Here is an 18,357-nt window from a genome sequence, read left to right on the forward strand (position 1 = left end):
CATCTTTTATGTGAGCCACTCACTGAATAAGCAGAGAGGGGAATTCACAGCATTGGTCATGGATATGCTGTTTGCCAAAGGGACGTGACCAATACAGTGGCATAAGAAAGTGAGGAAATTGTGTTTTAACAGAAGCAACATTCCCAGGCTTTGCTTTTTGACTCCCTTCCCAGTTGCCACCACGTGAATTTACAGCCCATTGATGTAGGATGCTGAGGGGAGGTGGTTTTCAGCAGGCAATTCATTCGGATCTCGTGACGCAGAGGACGATCGATTAGGTTAGAGTAATGCTTCGGAGAAGAAACAAGATCTCAATACAGTGGTTGCTAAGGGGTCTCTTTACTCCAGACACTGCATACAGTGCTTTGCTTACCCTCCCCACCAGCTCAACCTGCCCTGCCCAAGGTCACTGGTTGTCCCTCCTGCTGGATTCAAGCTCTGACTGGGAAGGACAGCCGTTCATTCCGCAATCGCTCATTCAGCAGCGGCAAATCCAATTATGTGTCATTATATGAATGCTAGGAGAGAACCCTCAATGGCGTTTAAAACGTTAAAAAGCAAATAAGCCACGCGACGCTGGGTGTCTGAAATGAGAGTTCTGGGTCACAGGCAAAATTCAAATGTTGTGTCTTGATTTAGAAAAAGAATTCAATCAGTCTGCTCTCCCCAGGCGTTTCACCTCTAATTGAGGAGCAAGTCGTGTTTACCTACCTGCTCTTGTTCTTGACTGTCTCTCAGCAAATGAGTTGTGATTACTCTACATAAAAGTCAGTGTTCCGCTTTTTTACTATCCCGCAGGACTGCATTCCAGTAGAAATCCCACACTCTAAGACAGAAATGTTTATCGTATGGAAAAGAAAAATATTTGTTTTAAATGTGGGTTGTAGCTCGTGTGATTCGTGCTCCCACAGTTGAAGTGTTTAAAGGAAATGCTGCTCTTAAGGGAAAAACCAAAGCTGCTTCACGTTTGGATTAGCCATGGCCAAAGGCATTGGCGACTACTATCAACATGAGTGTACTTAAAATCCTGCTAGGACACATGCTGATTTTACACACAGAAGAATCTCAGGCTTTCTCACGATACGTGTGCAGAATTCTGGGGTGCACAACTGCAGCCTGTCTTAAAGAACTGATCTGAAAGCTGCTTAAGTGAGAGAAAAAAACACACTTGTCTGGTAAACACATTTGCAACTCAAATGTTCTCATCGCTGAAGCAGTCTGAGGAACTCTATGCAGCATTTATGAATGCAGAATAATTGATCAAAACAAGCTGGGAATTTGGGTGAACATGAATGTAATGAGAAACACTGCAAAAACTTTGATAAAAATCTAACTTTCTGGCAAAGCACTGTTCCACATGATTTAAGAGCCTGAGCCCCAAATGTATATTTCATCCCCATTACGTGAACGTAACGGATCAGATTCATGGGCAGTCATCCTTTTGTTTCAAATGTCCTTATAGCTACAGCAGCAATGACTGGGATGTATCTTTCTGTGGAAGAAGTGCTGGGTGCTATGGCTGCTGCACCAGTGACAACTGACCTCCCACAGCCAGTGGAGGAGGTTTGCTGGACATCTGTGCTTTACGTTCAACCTCTTGAACGGGTGTAAGGTAGCGGCTGTAGCAAATCATGTTGGTGATGTCAGTGGAGCTGGGGACTGGAAATGCACAAATTTAGTTTAAGATAATCTGGCACCTCTGAGTGTGTATGCTCATATTTCTAAGTGGCCTTTGCAGTTATGGTGCTGTATATTAAGATGTTTAGCCTTTTCCCCAAACTCCCACAAACCCATTAAGCATAATTTTCCCCTTAGCCTCACCTAAAACAAGACAATAGAGAACCAAAGGGAAGATCACTCACTCAGAAACAGAGAGGAGACCAAGCAGGTGGTAGAAAGATGACCTTTCTCCATGAGGTCAAATAGCTTTATTGTGATTAAACACTACAATACAGTATATATCCATAAAAAAAACTCTATAGTGTATATAAATTATTCCTTCCATTCAGTAATTCTTGCTTCTTTTTTTTTTTTTTTTTTCAACTCCATTACAGCTTTGGTACAATGTGATTTTATTATATTTTTTTAAATACTTTTAGCTTCACAAACTCAACACAAAGTACAAAACTAATCCGAATCAGGGATATTACAATCTACACAGTGGTGTTCAGTGGTAGGAAAAAATCTTACCTCAATGAATTCATGTCACTAGCTAAGCTATAAAGGCATACCTAGCAGACATGACAAAAATATGCACCATTAACCAGCAAACATTTTTTTTTTTCAAAATTTTATTTTATTTTATTTTTTTACAGATTTTTCCAGCAGCAAATCACTTGAGCATAGTCAGTACTTATGTCCTCAACTGATCATTCTCTTGTGTTCCTCTTCATTTGAAGGCCATGAGATATTTGTCAGATAATGCACCGCTATCCTCGTATATCCGCGCTAGGCCACAGCGTCAGTACTTGACCTGCCACCCTGCATTGTTAATGCTCGCACAGTTTGTCCTGCAGCTAGCAGAAATAACTGGAACGTTATTGGAGGGGCAGTGTGGGGCAATCAACCGTAGGTTGTTCTGTGGGGCAGGAGGTATGACATTACAGTAAACAGGCATTCCAGTGGCTGTAAGTGTTCCTTGACCTGATTGATTAGGTAGCATGATTGGTTGTTGATATGATTGTTGTGGCAGTCCTTGAGAACCCTGGGTCATTGGCACCTAGGCAGGAGTAGAAAAACAGGTCGAAAAAAGCAGTAATTAGTAAATAAATTCAAGTAGGTCCTGAATATTTGAGTTTTCCTTCTGTCTGAATTTAGGTATACAGCATGCTCAAACAATGTCCTGCTGCTGCTCAGAATGGTTCCAATCCTTGAGGACTTTCTGTTGAAACAGACAACAACTCAACTAGAGATGGGTTATAGCGAAATCACCGTGCTTCTTGGTACCATCAAGTGGCCCTGCCATGATATATGGCTGAGGATGAATTGCCCACACCAGTGCAAATGGAAGACTCAACTCTAATATATTTAGGCCATTGAAAAAGTGCAGGGCTTCAACCTGTTCATTACCTTTAAAACACATCTTCTGTATATTAAATCTGAAGACATAAAGGGAAAAATACACAAGCAATTCCTCCATTTCCATTTGGGTTGACGTCGTGTTTTCAGGGAAGAGGTGAATGGATGCTTTATCAGTGCAATCTATGGAAATGGATTAACGTCATTGAGTTTCATAACTTTCCAGAGGGATCGCCAGGAAACGTAAGCACCAGCCACTTTGTAGGTGGTCTTGTAGGCTCTTGTCATAACTCACAGAACCCAGGTATAAGGCAGATGTCTGGCTAACTTATGGCCTTGGTAAAACACAAGTCACATCCTTTGTAACTCCAATAAACAAATCTCTCTCTGGCCACAGCATGTCTCAGAAGGCAGGGTGAGATCCTCTCTCTTAAGACACTGGCAACAGTCTTCACAGATGAGTGACTGTTAACTGGATCAGGCAAAGCCCTTAATTTTATTACAGAAAGCAGTACTGCACTGGCAGGAAAAGAAAAAAAAAAAGGAAAAGAGAACAGTGTTTCTGTCTCTTATTTCTTCAGTTAATTTTTGGCACAAGAAGTAGTATAATTCCTTCGTGCTTTGTGAAGTTTCACCCGCACTGCAGGCTGTAATAAATAGTTCATTTAATGTATTCCCAATTCACAATGAAAATCGGGAGTACTAAGAATACGTAAACAGGAAGCAGAGAAACCAATTTGACTTAAAAGGGCATTTATCTGGAGACCTCCTGCCACATGCTTCCCTAATGAAGTAATAAAGACCATTCCGTGACATGAAAACTTAATTCAATTACGCACTCTGCAAAGAAAAAAAAGCAGTCCTTGCAGCTTGTGATACCTGATAAGACGACATGGCTGGATACTGCACCATCATGCCTTGCACCTGGTTTCCCTGTTGATTATTCATCAGGCTCTGGCTTTGGGGAGGCTGCTGCATTCCCATGAGGCCCTGGAACCCTTGCTGCTGGTTCGGCAGGACAGGCTGGTAACCTGCAAGAAGAATGCCACCTTCACATATGCTTTTGCTTTTAGGGTCGCAATTAAAACCATTCTCAGTCACGGTGAACATCCTGCAGCCCTGCAGGAGGGGAGAGGCCACCCTGAGTGACACGTGACGTCAAGATGCAATTTAAAGCCCTAGGCAGACACAAGGTGCCACTGGCTGCCAGCTTCTTCCTCTGAGGCCACTCCCCATGCATTTCAAGGACACCAGTACTTGGCCATCACCATCTTACCTGGCAGCTTTCCTTCAGGTCACATTTCTTATCTTCAGATTTGTGCCTCAGAGAGAACCCTCCCTTCCTCTTACCTCCCTTGCAATGCTGCACTAGTATGACGTATACAGAGATGGCTTTATTTAATCAAGAACAGCATCTATATACTCAGCAGCTCCCCTTCGCAAAGTTTTTTGTACAACTGGCACACATACGACATAAGGGTCATATTCCTCCCCACTCATTTCACATTTGGCACAAGAGGAACTCAGAAGTACCTGCCCAGGGATGAAATTTTGGTGCTTCTGCTCCAGGCCCCCGTTGGCCTGCGTTCAAAAGCACCAGCTTTTGTAGGACTGGTTGAGAAATGGGCAAAGCCCAGAAGATCTAGAGGGCAAAGCTGTTAAAGAGGCAGGGGCGTGGATGGGAAACAATGTGACAGCAACAGGACCCAGCCTTGCTGGTAAGAGTGAGCTTACTGGTGGAGGCTAGTGGTTTCAGATGAAGAATTTTGCAAAAAGAAAAGGTGGAAACAGAAAAGAAGATGTAGAAAGATCCTTGTCCTTGAAAAATACAGCCAGCCAGGGTCATTATGGATCTGTGAATAATTCCTCCTCGAGTCATCTTCGTCCTTTAGCACTCATGTTTTTAACATGTAGCTGTGCAGTGCACTACTAACTCTGTGGCAATGTTTTCAGAATAAGCATATTTCAGGCAAAGAAGAATTATCAGAAGCAGCAATGCTGTGTTATTTTTATATGAAAAATGTGTGTTGCGTCTGCTCAATTTATATTCATGAATAAAGTACATGGTTTGATACACTCAATGAATTGGAAATCATCACCTGAGTATTTCTTCATTATGTAAGAAAAATAAAGTTACTTATGTCTCTGTTTCTGACAGTCTATTGAGAACTGACAGTTTTCCTTCAAAACCTTTCCTGATGCTTGAGAAATGCTGGGGATCTCTGGGATCTCTGATCATTTTGGGGCACTAAGGATGCCTTTTCCATAGATCTGAATTAATGTCTCCCGTCAGCCAGGCAAAATAATAAAAACAAAAATTAATTCTGCAAGTGATTAACTTGGCTGGAATATAGCGTCAAACGTCTCCCCAATGCATCAGATTATTATACATTCAAATTTGCTCTTTTCCTGCACACAAACACAGAGTCAGCATATTTTTCAGTCACAAAAATTACCAGTATCAGAAATGCTGTGACTGAGTTTAAAGAAGGCTTATGAAGCAATAATAAAACCGCAAGTCTTCTTCTGCTCCTTTATACCAATTATGGAGAGAGAGGGCAGAAAGGACAGAAATAAAAAATTTAGCACTGCTATTCTGATATCTGCAGGACTGAAAATTTAAGCAGAGAGGAACTGACAGTGGAAGCCTCAAGATAATTCATTTCACATCAGTGGCGTTTGTCAAATCAAGGCGCAGATGCACCAATTACCAATGGACTGATGGTGGACCAGAGACCAAGTGATGCGAATCTGAGGAATGCTACCAAATATTGGACCTGGGCTCTGGACCGTGATGCACTGACATAGGGTAGTGACAGGTGCTCCACAGACAGACAGACAGACACCACAGGGGTCAACATCAGAGCAGCCCTGCTGTCAGCTCTCAATGTAATTGCATTATCATTATTTTAATCAGGCTGCTGCTGATAGTTGTCTCTTCACCTCAGTGTTGTGCCCCGTATTCACCAATTAATTTATTGCCCAGTGCTGACATGGGTATCAACCTGAAACAAGTTATGAAAATGATGAGGTGCCACCTTTATGCTGAACACGTAGGTGTCATCTCACGGGGTTGAGAAAACTTCTACCTGCCAAAATGTACTGACAAAATCCTTCTCTGTATCAGTAAACACTGCTTAGTAGATCACAGAATCATAGAATGACTTGGGTTGGAAGGGACCTCAAAGATCATCTAGTTCCAAACCCCCTGCTGTGGACTGGGTTGCAAACCACTAGATCAGACAGCTCAGGAACCCATCCAGCCTGGCCCTGAATTCCTCCATGGATGGGGCGTCCACAACTTCTCTGGGCAGTCTGTGCCAGTGCCTCACTGCTCTCTGAGTGAAGAACTTCTTCCTAACATCTAACCTAAGCCTCCCCTCTTTCAGTCTATATCCATTCCCCCTTGTCCTATCGCTATCTACCTGTGTACAAAGTCAACCCCCCTCCGGCTTGTAAGATCCTTTTGAGTAGTGGAAGACTGCAATGAGGTCTCCCCTGAGCCTTCTCTTCTCCAAGCTAAGCAATCCCAACTCCCTCAACCTTTCATCATAGGAGAGGTGCTCCAGCTGACATTATAACCACTGTGCAGTTTAGGTACAAGAATGCAAGTGTTAAAAAGGTTCAAGAGCTGAAGTCTGCCAGGCTGTGGATTGTTATTTTAATGACCCCATTACTCTTTCTTCAGAGTACTTTCTTCAGCCCAGGGGGCACATACACCCCTCGTCCATGTCCCAGCACAGAGTCCTCACTGCCCTGCCAGTAGAAGCCCTCTTTCCCACTCTCCTGTGCAAGCCATTTACAATGCTCTGACCACCCAGAGGGGCCTCAATATAAGCAGAAAAGTACTTCGGATGTACTCTAATGTGCTTCCAATGTGATTAGATGGAAGCAAAGAGATCTTAATGTAAGAATCTGCCTGCACAGTGTCCTGACTATTCTTTAAGGGAAATTGTCACTTCTGTGGTCCAGAAGCAGCTACTGCAGTCTCTTGACCACAGCTCCCTTGAATCATGAATTGTGTATGGGATGTTTAAGGTTACTGGTTGGCTTCTGTTCCTGCACAAAAGCGAGAGGAAAGAACTGGCACATTACAGCAGTCATTTGTACAAGAAGCTGTTAATACCAGAAAACAGGTGTTCTGAATTTTCCACCTCTGCAGCCAAAACTTGGCAGTTCTGACTCTTCATTTCTTATGTCTTCACACACAGTTCAGAGAAAGAATGGAGATGGGAGAAGACTCCTCATTCCCGATGGCCTCAATATCTCAGCCCTTCAGCAGTGCTTGTGAAACTCTTATCATTCTAGCAAACCACCCATTTTTTGAAGGCACAGACTATCAGATTGCTGTTTCCCCAACACTATTTGAACCACACATGGTGGTTTCAATCTGGAACTCAGCTCTCTCATGCTTCTGACACGCTATTTATTTTTCAATGAAATGAAAATACGGTGTTCTCAAAAGGCTCTGGAGGAAAAGCCATGCATTGCTGGGCAGAGATGGGCCTTTTGGGGCTACACAGGTATCAGGAAATGGGTGAGAACAGGAAATGACACCATGCTTTCTGCAGTAAGTTTTGTTCATACTTGCTCTTTTGCTCGTTAGCTTTCATACTACATAAAGTGTAATCCTTAAAAGCCTCTTTACTGTCCCCTGAGAACACACATACGTGGGTTATTTTCTAATGGCAGTACACATCAGATGAACCATCCTATTACTGTGAGCTCCTGGGCCTCTTTACTGCAATTATATCATCCTGCTCCATGTTATCTCCGCTACAAAGGAGGATTTTTTAAATCAGGGCAAACATGAGAGACATTGTTAAACAACCAGAGGAACAAATCGTGTGCAGAATTTCAATGAACGCCTCAGAGGAAAAACGAGCCTTGGATTGCAGTCTAAATGGAAGAGGCCGACGTATCATCAAGGTAATGCTCTGAACCTTTATAGCCTGCATCACCATGCTGACAGTCATCTAGCTGAGACCTCCCAGAGGGAGAAACACCACATGAAACACCCACAAATGTTTTAATTTCTTAATGAGGCTATGGAGCTTAAAAGAGAAAATGCAGTGGTCTCGCACCCCTGCCAGTACCATCACCCAGAGCTGTAATTATAGCAGGCTGGGTGCTCTGCTAGCCTCAGCGCATGTCCTTCGTGAACAGCACATCCACTCCTTTCAGATTTGAAGCATATATTAGCAAGATAGCTTTATATTACGTGCATCAGCACTCCAGGTAAAAAGTAATCAGCACTTTGGACGATGAGAATTTTGCCTGGCACGACTCCCTGAACCGCATATCTTACTCTGCTCTCACCACTTGTTTCTAACAGTGTCTTGCATTCCAAACTCAACAGATGCAAGCACATAAATTCGCAGTGGTTTTTGAGTGATCTGAAAGCTCATCTGCTTCCTTCAGTGCAGCTCTTCAAGAAGCCAAGCCGTGGTCACCAGCAAACCCAGGGCACAACCAAAAGGTGTGTACTTTTGCAACACACTGCAGCAACCTGGCCAAGCCAAGTCCAAAAGGAATTCCAAAGGAAGACCCCAGGAGAGCTCATGGGGCTGGGTACAAGAGTTGGCTGGTAGATGGTTCTTTAGCAGAGTAGAAAATGGCATAATTACATTACATGGCTGGAAGATAAACCTAGAACTCTTCAGATTAGAAATAAAGTGCAAAATTTCAGCAGAACCTGTAATTAGAAAGGGTGCAACTGACCTGGAGATGAAGTGCATTTGCTGTCACCTGAAATCTCCAAAATGAGAATGGACGACTTGCTAGGTGGCAGCTTAATAAGAACTTCTGGGAAGAAAGGTATGATTAGAGCATGCACTGTGTCCAGTACAATTCAGGCATTCAGTTACATGATCCAGACTTCAAAAACTTATGGAAAATGTTAGCCAGTTAGCTCTTGATATTTTTTGAGTCTTAAAATGAAAAGCACTGAACTCCTGTGTGTGACATGGATTCCCATTCCTTCATCTCTTTCCATTGATCCCATATCAGTGTTGCCATCAAGCTGACCTCACATGCAAAGAACTCACATACATAAGGTGACCGCTGAATGATTATTTCTGGGCTACTTCAGGTTGCTTCCCCCCACTGAAGTAATGGCTCCCCAAGCTTTGCAGACTGAATCTGAACAGTACCAATTTCCACAATTTTGCCAGGCTATAATTATCTTTAAATATTAAAGTAAGGTATGAGTGGGATGCAGTTTTTGCTGATAATCATAGAAATTTAAAGTTACTAGCCAGAGAAGAAAATCTGGCTTTGTAAAACTACAATTCAGTCATGCCCACAGCAGCAAGTTTTGGCAACTTGCCTGTTTGCCAAATGCTCTGAGTTGGTCCAATCCAAAGCACCTGCAAAGCTGGAAGAATGAACAAAAGTGAAGCAAGCAGTTCAGCAAGAGCAAATGCTATCTTAACACAAAGAACCCTTTGATTCTCCACGAATCCCTAACTAGTACCTGTAAAATACAAGGAAAGAAAGCAGAGTGAAGGAAGTGGGCTCTGCTCTGCCCTTACTTGGGTCCAGGCCAGTTGTCCAAGCCATGGGACATGTGTCTCTCCCCCGTACAACTGAAAGAAGGAATGTGATGCAACAGATTTCAGCCAGCCAGAACAAAACCCTGTGTGCTAGGGGGGTGTGCTGGTACCTCCTGCTGATGCTCTTTGCCTCACATCTGTATTGCAACCAGATGTTCACCTCCCACACAAATACATAACGACCACCTACAAAACCTCCCCAAACACTGCTGGCTCTGGCGCACTGTGCTCAGCCTGGCTTCTCACATCTGCACTACGTGTTACATTTCCATGGCTGCTGAGGAAATCATTTCATTTTTTCCACTGTGCAGTTGGTCAGTATTTGGCTAGTTTCACACAAGTAGCAGACTGGAAGTCTCACTGAAAACACTGCTGTAAAATTAAGCTGAGCTGGATTTCAGACTGCAGTTTGGAATTCTCCCATAGAAGCCATGCTAATTAACATCTCCCTACTGGTGTGTCATTTTCTGCACCAGTCTGAAGATTTAAACTGCGTCTTGTGCAGCTGGAATCCAAAACACTTTGTACACAGTGTTGTTGCTTCAGTTTGGATCTGAAATCTTATAGACGTGCTGTAAGCCATATCTGCTGCAGTGAATCAATCCACTCCTACTGTGTCTGCTTTCTCTCTGCACTTCACAAAAAAGTATCTTCACCTAGTAAGACAGCTGGGCTTTGTGCTCCCCTTGAAGACATCTCAGATAATTTATGGGTGTAAGCTGGATACCATGTGAGCTGGAAGGACAAATACACAGCAGCTTAACACTAAAAATCTATTCTCTTCCCCTCATAACATTAGACCATGCAATTGTTTTGTTTTCATACACGCACAAAGGAAAAACAAGAGCACCTCTGCCTGAAAAGGTGGGGTTATAAAACAGCAGGATTTTGAATTTACTTTCTCAGTACATAATTGCCGCCAGAATTGCAGCTCCCAGGTTCCCAAATTGGCCTTAGCTCTGCTAAGAGCACCTTCCTCCTTCCTGAACCCGATTAACAGAATCATTGCTGGTGGGACCACAGTAAAAGGATCGCATCCAGCTGCATTGTAGAGCTCAGCAAGATGTATGCATCAGAGATAAAAGACTGTTAGACTTTATTATCATAATAGAAGGAAGAAAAGCATTGGTTAGAAGACAGCTTGTTCCCCCTGCTTTTCATCTGGCTTGCAAAAGTCTCTGTTCCACAAAGTCAGCAGTGCAAAACAGAGTGTTAAAGCTCTTTCACTTTCAGAAGAAGAAGAAATAAAATGTGGAAGTTGGCTGCAATTTTGCATTATTTCAGAACGACCTATTTGTAGGATTTGGTTAAAACTGCTGATGAAAATACCTGTACACAAAAGAAAATCTGTTGCGCGTAACAACTCTGAAATCCCCCGCTGGGTAGTTATATCCAGCTGGTAGAGCAGAGCCTGTCTTATCTGCTGAAACCTCCCATCCTTGTCTTTGCCATTTATTCTTTTTCGAAAAGCTATGTGAAATCTTGTTTTGCAACCTCAGAGGCTGGAAGAAACCCAAAGCACGGAACATCTGAAGTATGGTTTCATGCACTGCTGCAGACACCACAAACAACAGGGAACTTCCCAGTTGCTAATAAAATGCAAAGATCAGAGGAATAACACATCCCATAGCTAAGCAAACCCCCCCCAGTGCAAACGATTTAGATCAGGGCCTCACAAGTCTATTTTTAACTCTGCCTGTCCTACATAAACTGGAATGAGGTACATTTGTACCAGATCTGAGAGTGCTTTGTGCATAGCCTTTTCTTCCAGAATAGTAACAGCGTAAAACAAATGGCCCATCTTGCTGGAAGAAGGCCTCCTGGTATGGTGGTCTAGATTATGCCAGTGTGAAATGATGAAAGTAACACCGCATACCTACGAATATCATCAATTGAAAAAAAAAAACAACAAACATTTATATATGTGTGCTCACTCTCTAATGGAGAATGGTTTCATAAGGCACGCTGAACTGTTGCTTAGACCCTTCCATTCCACTATTCAAGCAGCTGTCTTTTGGGCATATATGCAAAACCATAGATATCATGAAAGATGTTTTATGAATGACTTAAAGATGCATACCTGCCCATCAGTTACTTTTCCAGACCTGAAAAGATTTGTTTTAAAACTCTGCATGTAAAAAAGCCCAGACAGATAAGAGATATGATTAAATATTGTCATTATATACCTAATGAAATCACAGACTGCAACATCTTCTGAGACTAAAATTTTAATTAAGGCAGGCTGGCATTTTGGCTTTTTTCCTCCTCCGTGTTCCAGGGCAACAGCAGGTAAGGTCAAACAAAAAGCTTATGTGATAAAATTGCGTGAGAGCACTCCTAGGAGACCTGGCATTATTAACAAGAACACGAGGAAGGGCACAGTTGAACAGTTCAAAGATAAATGATTGCATTCAGTTTACTTTTCACTATCAGCTGGAGAACCCGAGAGCTGGTTTTTGACGAGGAATGTATGTTAACAAGCATCGAAAGGAGCTAGAAAGGATACAAATACAGGAGATTCAGAGTTGGGGGAACAGTTTAAAATCTTGATCTATTCTTTTACTACTCTACACAAAGGATTTTTAAATTACAGGGACAGCTGTAAGCACAACTTGCTACTGCTAACTGTCTTGATGCTGAAAATAAACCTGTTCTGGCTGAGAACCTAAAACCATGTTATTATGTGACGCTTTAATCGCTTACTTTATTCTTTTTTCAGTTATCCTTCTATTTTATGTTTAAGGCTCTTTAGTTCCTGTTTTTCAGAATCTATCAGAAAAATGGTTCACACTCCTTCTCGAAGATAAATCTGAAGATAAATGGACGGGTGCCTCTATCAGACACGGTATGCAACTCAAAGCTTCAGCAAGACTCAGAAAAGAAAATTCTATTTTTAAGACAAAACCCTTTTATCTCACTTCAGTAAAAATATAGAGGGAACAGCCAGCTGCAAGCCAAAATAATTGCAACAGAGTAATGCAGGGCTCCATTACAGCAGCATAATTCTGGTGAAGCAGCTGATCCAGAATCCTGGCACTTACTGCAGCCCGCAGCCTGACTTAAATGCATTAACCCAGACAAAGCATGTGCAGCTGTTTTGGTAATCGGAGGCTTCTGAATTTTACTGGAGACAAAAAAAAAGACCAACAAAAAAAGTCACTCAGCCAGCAAATGACACAGGTGATAGTGAGGAAGAAAGTATTCTATGCTGCTGAACTAAGTACTCAGTCATGTGAAAGGAAAGCCTTTGGGAGATGGATTTGGAAAGGGTTTCCCTTTGGTTAGCATGATAAGCAAAGGCAGATATCCAAAGCCAGCCTGGTGCCTGCAGGGTGGTTACTGGAAGGCCTGGGGAGCAACACTGAGAGAGGTGAGGCTCCTCATCCCAGAGCAGCTAAGGCACCGAAGGCACGTGCTAAGAGCTGCTGTCTGGTGCTGGTGGCATCAGGGAGGTCTTGAAGGGTGCTGTGGAAAAGCCAAGTTCAACTCTCCTGCTCTCAGCCCCTGCATGCCAACCCTACTGACATTAGTAAGAGTTAACACACTCGTGGGCAGGCCAACAGATCGCTGTGGAGTTTCAGGCTTGATCTTAAGAGCCCTGCTGTTTAAAAAACAAAGTACATGCAAATCTAGTCATAGCTCTAACTCAGTCACAGGTTTGTTACACGGGTGAAGTCTGCTGCACTTCCTCCTCAAAGCACTTTTCAGTTTCAAATGTATAACTTAGGCACAGCAAATAGCTACTTACAGCTAAGGCCAATGTAAAATTCCCTTCATATTAATAGCTAGATTTCTTTGGCATATGCCATGCTGTAGTTCTTGTTTCACACTGAAGCTGTGAGATGTAGAGGGCTGCCCTTGCCAGCAATACGTTACAGAGGGTCTTCCTGTACAATGAGTACATAACATTGCAGTCTGGATTTGCTGCTTTCAGAGATGAAGTGTTTACATATTCTTACAGAAGAGCTGAACTTGCTTTGAAGCTAACACAGTGAACTGGAAGGAAAAGAAGCATCTCATGAACTATTTTATCACTGTTATTTTCAGGAGGAAGCAAAAAACAATAGATTTGACTGAAAACTGCAAGAAAAAAACTGTTCTTCTTTCCACCCAGACGACTGTATTCTGCATAATTTCAGGATGTAACCTCAGTTACAAATGCATTTATTTTTACGCATCAATATTTTTCATATCTTTCTTTTAGTTCAGGGCAGGAATATCAACACAGTAGCTGGTATGAACTTACACTTGGGATACATTCAAACTCCTACCAAAAAAACACTGGCACCAACTTAATTCTTGGTATATACACACACATATGCATATACACATATTTATGTATCAGTGGAAATGAACAGATTGAATAGAGGGCTAAAAACATGTTGAATAGTAGCCCACGTGGTGCAAGCTCTGCAGCTAACCTAATCACTTGCTTCAGCAGGGAGATGCAGGGCATGTGGCAGCTCCAGACTGTGTGATACAGCCATTCAGCACAGGGCTGCCCAGGAGAGTTTGTATAATGAAAACACTTGAGTAGCATCCCTTCAGGTGGACACTGGAGAGATTTGTCCTTATCTGATCATGAATGGTTCCTTCACCCAAGTCAGGTGTCAGTACGATCCCTTTCTTTACGGTGTGGAACGGTCCTGGCTTTTCTAAGGACACCAGGCTCAGAGATGTATTTTCAGCTAAAACCATCTGCAGATATGACTGACAGTGTCCAAGATACAGGAAGATAACAAATGTCCTAGTCACAGACATCATGTGGGCTACTGGAATTGACTGAGCACAGCTAATATCCGTGCTGGTGGTTTGAGCTTTGGAACACAGAGCAGGCTGCAAGCAGCACAGCTCATGAGATGAGCAGTACAGTGTATGATATGCCTTGTATGTATGCATTTCTGTGGTTCTGTTCTGTTATACTAAGCTATTTCTGCCCATAGTCTAACAATTATTTGCAACTGCCTATCCTCTGCTTTTGTTAGCAAGATCTGCGTATGATGGGACTGCCAGCCACCCAAATAGTATGAGGTGTGACCCCAAACACAAAACCAACAGGAATAGATCTGAAAAAGGTCTAATACATCCATGCAAGCTGCTAGCACACAAATTTAATCAATTTCGGCACGTTAATTCCTGTATTACATCAGTCTGATTTTCTGGATTGCCTCCAAATAAGCAAATTGCCCACTTCCTAATCAACAACATTGTATTAGTATTGGTGAAATATCCACAAACATAAGCCAAGGGTGAACTTCCACTATGCCAGCTACGCAAACTTCAAGGAATCGCTGCAGTCTCTGCATTGAAGATTGTTTGCTCTTGAATAGACAAGGCAGCTAGAGACTGAAATCTGAAATCCCAGGAGAACTGCACTAAGCTCTCCTGGAAAACGCATCAGGAAATCCCAGTACACTCAAATGCTTTAACAAGCACAAGTGCTTAACAGCTGCAATCAGGTACTGCTGATCCCCACTGCTTCTGCGCACACGTTCAGGTTAATGCATCACACCACTGAGCATGAGGAGCTGTTTGTTTACCTCTACCATAAGGGCACAGCAAGTTGCGGGCTGCGTCCCCCAGCTAGATGCGAACAGATGCAAGAATGATACTGAAGCCAACACAACTTTGATGGAGCATATGCTAGCCCATATGGGTCCAACTGCAAAGATTGCATCTCTTCTGAGTGCACTCACGCAGAACGTAATCCAAAGACTACCGAGGTTAGCAATCAACTTTCACTGACTTTGCACTGCCCTGGGAGCACTCACCTGCAACATGGTGATTACTCTGGCCCCTGTACAGCAGATCCCTTCAGCATTTAAACTTCTAAACATGCAAGCAGATTTCTTGTTTTCAGAGCAATGATTTACAGGCCTCTGGACTGACGCCAGGGAACTCAGCTTCTTGATGGAGGAAATCTCCAATATGAGATACTGGGATTCACAGTATATTACTCACAGTATAGCATCGGCATCTTTTAAAAAGCTTCTGAGAAACTTGACCAGACAGGTGCAATCAGCAGAAGGAAAAAGAAGCCCCACTGCAATAAATTCAATTCTACAAAATAGCATTGGCTATGTACCAAGAGATACTGGCAATTGTAAAATAAATAGCAGCCAGGGAAGAGTAGGGCACGTGTGGTACAAGCAGAGTGTTTCCAGACATCCTTACAGCGCAAGCAAACTCCTCTAATTTACTAATTGATCCTAGTTCACTTTTCTTGGTTTTCTTGTTATTTCAAAAGAGGCAATAATGGAATCGGGCTAGGGATTTTCTGCTAATAAATTACAATTAAGATCTTCCATTTCCTTTTTCTTTATCCCTTGAAGTACAAGACAGAAGACGTTCACATGATCTTGATATCAATCTTTCCATACAACTGCAGAAATGTAAACGCTTATTTCATTCTGCCATGTGTACAAAGCAATACATCAATTGCACTAAAACTAGGCTGAATCTCCCATCTAAGCCTGTGTCTTGAATGGAGATGAACAGCAAGATCCGCAGATGCAGTCACCCCCAAGCCTAGTTAGCTTCACTCATGGTCATACCAATCATCTGGCAAGTGAGGAGGGAGTAAGTGAATGGAAGGCAAAAATACCTGAAAAACTAAAACATTCCTTTCTGACATTCCTAATACAACCAATTCTAAGACTTCAAATTTTTTGTTTGAATTAAAAAAAGAAATGGAACAGTTTAATTGTTCATAGGCAATTTAAAGCTTTTGCTTCATTGCTTGGTTTGCCATTTTGGGAGAAACGAGATGCACTTCACAGGAATTTGAGGAATTATTTTTCTTGGTTGAAGAATCTGCAAAATCATGCATTTAAATAAACTCATTTGGTTGATCAGGCAGATAAACCTGCAAATCATTCCTATCACAGGCAGATGCAATTTCAATTCCTGTGTTGGGTGGGCAGAACAAGATGAACAATATTAATAGAAAAAAAAGAGAGGAAGGTACAGCATATGAAAGCTTCCACCTTTTTTCTTTCTTTCTTTCTTTTTTTCTCTAAAAAAATAGGGGTTTTATGACACTTGAAAGTGTGAGGATTAACAACTGGAGGCACGAGCTCATTGTGTATCCACATAAGAAATGAGTAGATGTGACCCCATCAGCTGCAAACTCTTCTGCAGAGAAGAAATCTTGGTCCTAAGGGAATAAATAGGAAAGTGAAAATGCAGAGGAAGGATGGAGGTGGCTTCAGAAGAGACTTTCTGGTCTTTAAACTTGTTCAGTTGTCCAAAAGACTGACAGTGGTGCTTGGGAAATGGGCAGACTGCTGCTAGAGCTGGTCTGGGGTTATCATTGTGAAAGGATATTTTGGTTAACCCAACCAGTGCAACTGCTTGAGAAGGTGGTCTGTCAAGCAAAAGCACCTTACTAGACTAGGTCTGTGAAACCCAATGGATCAGCTCTGAGCCCTGCCTCTCCTCTCAAGGTATCTGCAATTGTGCAACCGTAAAGCATGCAAGATTTAATTTCATTAGTCAAAAAGGAAGCACAGCATACATTAAACATACAGAAGAATATGGAATATTTGTGCTTTGTCTGCTGTAGTCCTCACCAGGGAGATGCTGGCTCTCAGAAATCTTTGTGACAGAGCTGCCATGAACACTGAGAAGTTATGTGTAAGGTCTGCAATCGTGGTTGATGCTACACATTCAGAGCAATGGAAAATGCACAGACCAAACACATATGGAGCCTTCAGCTCAGCATAAAGACTGAAGACAGTCTGGGTGTGTGGTTGCAGTAGGCTTTTGAGGCAGCAGCAGGATTTTTTCCTTGCATACATGATAAATATTGATAGCTTTGTGCTTGCTTACAATATAGTACACTCCAAATGCATTACTTCTTTCTATGTATTAGTTTTCCCATCTGTAGAATAAGGTATTGAGGGGAGACTTCTTCATGAGACTTCATGCTTCAGTCCAGCAGTGCTGAAAAGTGCTATACATGTTCCTGGATAAAGTCAATGGAAAAAAAGCTGATCTTCAATATAATATATAATACAAAGAGACCTCTAGGTACTGAATTTGTTAAGAGTTGTGTACAGAGCTTTGCAGAATTTCCAGTTGGCTGAAGAACCTACTTTGAGCCAAGAAAAAGATATTTTTTCTGTCAGCATCTCTAAGGGCAGGGCTGAGTTCCCACAGCCTGAGGTCTGCCAGTACTGGCAAGAAGGCAAGGAGGAGGATACAATGAGACTCATCTGCTGGAGAACTGGTCTTAGAACACAGGTCTCAGCAAATTGTCAGGGCCAGCGAAGAGTTACAAATGTACTCTTTGAAATTAATTGGGAATAGTTTTGCGAAGGCTTTCCAGTGCTTGCCTAGAGACAACTGCCAGATTCTGAGATTCAGCTGATGGAAGAGAGAGGTCTTCTGTGGGTGCAGAAGGTAACTCAGTGCTTTTTCGTAGAATTATAAGTATATGCCATCCTTTGCTGCTCTGCTCTTATAAATTATCTGAGTATATGGACAGAGGTACATATGCATTCCCACACTATGACTGAAATTAATGCAGCACCATCATCCAAGTCTACTTTTAGCTAAAATGGTTGTCTTCTGCTTATGTCCTCTGGATGGGGTAGCTGATTTCATATACTTCAGCTAGGGCTGCACGAAGTCAAACCACGAAGCAGAAATGTTTCTCCATGTAAGATTTATAACACACATTTTTTGAAGTGGTAGCTGATGTGCCCGGCCAATTTGCTGAAAATGTCTGTGTAGCAGAAATTTCTGAAAAGAGAAAATCACAGGATCTGTAAACACATCTGCA

General features: G+C 42.4%; 1 protein-coding gene across 24 annotated transcripts in view; it reads right to left on the reverse strand.

Moving 5' to 3' along the window:
• Window positions 1-1,914: 1,914 nt before the first annotated feature.
• The window catches only part of ARPP21 (cAMP regulated phosphoprotein 21), a 193,436-nt gene continuing 176,993 nt past the window's right edge, over window positions 1,915-18,357 (reverse strand). For all 24 annotated transcript variants that reach the window (XM_042888339.1, XM_042888353.1, XM_042888340.1 and 21 more), the window contains 2 exons: window positions 3,898-4,049; window positions 1,915-2,719 (listed from right to left, as the gene is read on the reverse strand). In XM_042888339.1, the coding sequence (XP_042744273.1) occupies window positions 2,462-2,719; window positions 3,898-4,049 (410 nt within the window). In that variant the 3' untranslated portion in view covers window positions 1,915-2,461. The remainder of the gene's footprint in view (window positions 2,720-3,897; window positions 4,050-18,357) is intronic.

The sequence above is a fragment of the Lagopus leucura genome, unplaced genomic scaffold (genome assembly GCF_019238085.1).
Source record: "Lagopus leucura isolate 7727_CA_CO unplaced genomic scaffold, USGS_WTPT01 Super-Scaffold_100157, whole genome shotgun sequence".
Lineage (NCBI taxonomy): Eukaryota > Metazoa > Chordata > Aves > Galliformes > Phasianidae > Lagopus > Lagopus leucura.